The 4,917-nt window shown below is 44.9% G+C and overlaps 1 protein-coding gene across 1 annotated transcript; it reads right to left on the bottom strand.

The window, feature by feature from the left end:
• Positions 1 to 407: 407 nt before the first annotated feature.
• LOC119314410 (receptor-like protein 33) lies at positions 408 to 4,159 on the bottom strand. Its single transcript, XM_037589124.1, has 2 exons — positions 3,763 to 4,159; positions 408 to 2,479 (listed from the first exon to the last, which is right to left on the bottom strand). Exons 1-2 carry the CDS (start codon positions 4,157 to 4,159, stop codon positions 489 to 491), a joined length of 2,388 nt encoding a protein of 795 aa, XP_037445021.1. The 3' UTR covers positions 408 to 488.
• Positions 4,160 to 4,917: the final 758 nt, after the last annotated feature.

Raw genomic sequence — 4,917 nt, 5'->3', positions numbered from 1 at the left:
AATTCATATTTAAACATTGTAAAAAAATCTGAAAAAAATCATGCATGTTCATAGCACATATTAGGATAATCCCTAAAAAATTCAGATCAAAATTCGAAATATACATCAAGAAGCAAAAAAGAGAAATCTGTTATGAATAGTTGCGAATGGTTCTTTGTATACTATTCACATGTGAGTTTCTCTTTTTTGCTTCTTGGTGTATGTTTCAAATTTTGATCTGAATTTTTTAAGGATTATCTTAATATGTGCTATGAACATGCATGATTTTTTTCAGATCTTTTTACAATATTTAAATATGAATTTGAGCCGCAAGTCACACAGTGACATGCAAAGGTGCATGTCACCTGATCGGGGGGGGGGGTTGGAATGAGAGCTCCAGTGTTCTGGTCATTTCTTTAGACTCGTACATATTGCATGCATTCAACCTTCGCTCATGAAATTGCACCACACATCCTTGATTGTAAAATAAATAAGACTAGGCAACTACTTCATCTAGCGATGCGTGCTATTTTCTCGCGACGACCGCTGCAAACAACCTGCAATACGATTGTCAGCGCAAATCCGACTCCGAAGCCTACACCAACAAAAAGCCATAACATGATATCCTCAAATGGTGATCCTTCTCGCGCAGGAGGTGGCAGCGACGAAGATGGTGAAGTAACGAATGTAAGGTTACATTTCACAAGAAGTGGGCATCCGTACAACCCTTTGTTTCCGCCCTGGAACGAGCTGCCGGTGAATGTGGAAAACTGGCTGCCCGAAGGTATCCTCCCACTGAGATCATTATAGGAGAGGTTGAGCCACGCGAGTGTGGTCACCGTTGCTAGCTCCTGCGGGATCTCACCTACAAGATGGTTCCACGACAGGTCCAGTGACTCGATCCGGACCAACTGGCCGAGCTCACGTGGGATCTTGCCGCCAAAGGCATTGGAAGACAAGTTTACAACATGCAGGGACGTCAGGTTGCTGATTGACCTCGGGATGAAGCCACTGAACCGGTTGCTAGACAGGTCAATCACCACCAGGTCAGTACTGACTTTTGACACCCTCATGTATTGTTGTTTCATGGCCACATCAACCGCCACCAGATAAGAAATAAATCCTTGTTTCGCAGACACTGTAGTATAATCATCATATTCTGCAATCGTTCTGTTCGGACCCCAAACCATGGACTTGAAACTCTTGAAGAAATCTGGTGGTAGATCACCATTGAAGTGATTTCCTGCAAGGTCAATGATTCGTACACGGGAAAAGTAATCGGCAGTCGAGTTCTTCTCCACAAGAGGAGGGATGCTCACGGGGCCATGAAAATTGTTGTTTCTCAAGATGAGTAGCCGGAGTTGCGGTAGCTGGCCCATCCATATAGGGAAAGAGTCCTCGAAATGGTTCCCACCAATGTCAAGAGCTATCAAATATTGGCACCGAGCCAACGATCTCGGGAGGCGCCCCTGGATATGATTCCCATGTAAATCTATCAGCTGCAACTGACATGATTCGCTAGTCTCGTCAGGCCATGTTCCGCCAAGATGATTTCCCCTCAAGTTCAACATAATGAGTTGACCGCAACCTTTCAATAAATAAGGTGGCACCGATCCGCTGAGATTATTGCCGGATAGGTCTAGCATTCTGAGAGCATACTGCTCACGACATTCTGAGTAGGGAATAGGCCCACTCAGTTCATTGTTCGCAAGGTTGATAGAGTAGGTCGTGAGCCCGGACCGTTCGAGGAGAGGGTTTATTTGGATGAAGCGGAGGAAACTACTCTGGGGGATGGACGAGAATTTGTTGTTGGAGTAATCAAGACGATCCCCATTGGAAGGGAAAGGCACGGTGCCACGGAGCATATTGAAGCTAAGATCGATGTATATTATATTAACATAGTGCGGCGGCTGGCCTACTGTAGTGAAGAGGTTGTGCGACAGGTTCAAGGAGCTCATGTTTGTCCAAATCCACTGAGGTATCTCCCCTTGAATTTGATTGCAAGAGAGATCCAGATTCCCTAGTTCTGGTAGATATCCAAGGACTCGAGGCAACCTTGTTAGGTTACAATATGCTAGATTCAAACTAGTAATACTGCTGTTACTAGCATCAATTTTACTACCATCCCCGGAAGCAGATAACAAGGGATTATAGGATGCTGATATCATAGTAAGGTTCTTTAGCCTCACGAATGGGTTTAGATCCAAGGTGCCCGTGAAATTGTTGTGGTCAAGTTGCAGGATCTGAAGTGCAGTGAGATACGCAAATGAAGTTGGAATTGCACCTGTTAACTGATTGCTGCTCAAGTCAACGTAAGTCAGTGTAGCTGATGGATTCTGGAATTCCTCGATAGCACCAGAGAGTCTGTTCATGTTGAGGCACAATCTCTGCAATGTTGGCTGAGTGAAGAAGGATGCTGGTACCGTCCCCCAGAATGAATTATTGCTTAGATCCACCTCTGCGAGGTATGGGAACATATGTGCATCAAGAGGAACCGGCCCTGTGTAAGAAAATTGCTTGCGTTAGTCATAAAACTGGTTAGATAAGGAGTGTGTACATTTGGATCCATGTCATAATTAATTTGCAACTCATATTGTCATGCTCTAACAAAAAGAAGACCATGCAAAGAGAACATGGAATATTTGTCTACGTGTGCGTCCTATGTGGTTGCTAAATTCCTGAGATTTTGCTCTATATCATGTTATATTTGAACAAACAAAGGATACATATTTGCTAAAATATACTATTATCTATAATAATTGTAAAATACACCATGTGATAAAGCACAAGCTTTGTAGGAAAAATGCCTAAGGACTAATAATCTACACTTCCTGTGAAATTACTTTAAACCTAGATGCTCTTCTATAGGTCAGAGTATTTGGCATATAGCACTGGTAATTTTCTGGAAATTTACCCACAACAGTTTGTTTGCGCAATTCCTTTAAGAAAATGGAGAAGGGCACCTGCTGGGCCTCTACGTCCAAAGATGCACACATCCCATATATTTACTTTCCGTTTTTACAACGTCTTGAAGTCATTTTTTTACAAAGTAAGTAACAAACTCAGGATACCCTAAAGCTCAAGTAGAACATGCTATATTGTTAAACCGGCCATCCTTTGGGACATAAGCCGCATACATTTGGATTTTGCTACAAACCGAATGGTGGATTTTTCAGCATGCCAAATCAAACGCTTGGAATGACAAATTATTTTGCCACGAGGATGATAATTTCCTTCAGCAAGCTTGGCAAATCCTTGCACTGCTCAGTATTTTTGCCATGCTTACTTGAGGAAATTGTTATCCCTGCGACAACATATCCATGGCGTTTGGTTTGCTAGGCTTAAAAATTGACACAAGATTTTAAAATCTCCGTAGATTTTGGTCATCATAATATTTAATAGCAATATGCCTAAGGACATACGGAATCCAACAGGCCCACGTGGCTGCCTTTCCCAATTTTTTTTCTTGAATACGCACTAGAGTGCGTATCATCTATTAAAAGAAGAAGGGGAAAGAGCCCCAAATAGTTTACATGGCATGGCTACATGACACCCACGCCAGCTCCACCTAACTCTACCCGGCACACTATGTGACTACTCGCCCTGTGCCCACCTTAGAGCTGCCTCAATGCCCTGGCGCATGTCGTCATCACCGCGGAGCAGTCCCGCATCTCTCCATAGCCCATAGCATTTCCCAAATTTTGGTAGGCATATGATTTAGCTATTCTACTATCACAAATCGAGGAGTAAATACTTTCTTTTTGCGAGTAAGTACAGACTTACCCGTGAGTTTGTTGCTGCCGAGCAGTACGACTTCCAGCGCTGAGAGGTTCCTAATGTAGTCAGGGACGGCCCCAGCGAGGTTCCGCGACGCGAGGTTGAGTGCGGTGACCATCCCGGTGACGTTGTCGCAGCCAACGCCCTCCCATCGGCAGCAATCCGTGCCCTCTCTCCACGACGGCAGCGTCGTGGTGGCCGGCCCAGAGGTGGCGCTTCCGGTGAAGGAGAGGGAACGCTTCACGGCGAGGAGCGCCGCGGCCTGATCTCCGCGGCATGGTGCAGTACCGGCGTCTGCTGACATGGCATGGGAACGGTGTGCTAGTAGCTGGATCTCTACAAGGAAACCTAAAGTTATCACCTGTAGCAAGAATGAAGTGTGGTGAGTAGTCGTGCGAGGCATTGCAGCTGGCAAATCAAGGAGAAGACGAGATGCATGTATCATGTATGCTATACTTCACTGCATATGTAAGGTCTGAACTCAGAAGGTGGGTGGAAACGAACATGCAAGTTGAGAGCACACTGCATTGACTGCCGCTGTTTTCCTCTACTCTCCGGTTTATCTACAGTATGAACTGCAAAGATGTCTTTGCCGTTGGCCCCATGTTTGTGTTAACAATTGTATCTTGACGTGGAAGATTGGTCTCCGCTCCGTGTCCCGTTCATGACTTCGACTCGAGAGTCTTCAAAGGCTGCTGCTTCGTTACAATTTGATTGACGGGGAAAGCTAGTCAAGTATAAACGACAACCCGTCCAGCCATGTGTAGACCACGTAGTCTTCTTTCTACGAAGCTACCGCGTGTTTCCGTTCTTCGATCTCATCGTATACAACCGTGAAGAGACGTCCAGCAAGCACACAGAAGAGACGTCCCAACCCAGGAATGAAATGGACCCAAAAATCAAATGAATAAATATTACTCCCTCCGTCCCAAAATATTAGTGTCAAAAACATTCTTATATTCTAAGACAGAGGGAGTAGGTCCTTACAATCCTCCGTGCCGAATTACACCGTCGCCTCCGCTATCTTCCATGATCGCTGGAGTGCCCACCGGACAAAAGGTTCTTGGAGCCTTGAAACCTAGGGTAGGAGACACATCATCATGTCGATGCGCTTTAGAGACCTCGGATCTAGCATTACTTCTATATAAAAGATGTTGGAGC

This window comes from Triticum dicoccoides, chromosome 6A (assembly GCF_002162155.2).
Source record: "Triticum dicoccoides isolate Atlit2015 ecotype Zavitan chromosome 6A, WEW_v2.0, whole genome shotgun sequence".
In the NCBI taxonomy this organism is placed as follows: domain Eukaryota; kingdom Viridiplantae; phylum Streptophyta; class Magnoliopsida; order Poales; family Poaceae; genus Triticum; species Triticum dicoccoides.
This window is presented reverse-complemented; position numbering and strand designations above follow the sequence as displayed.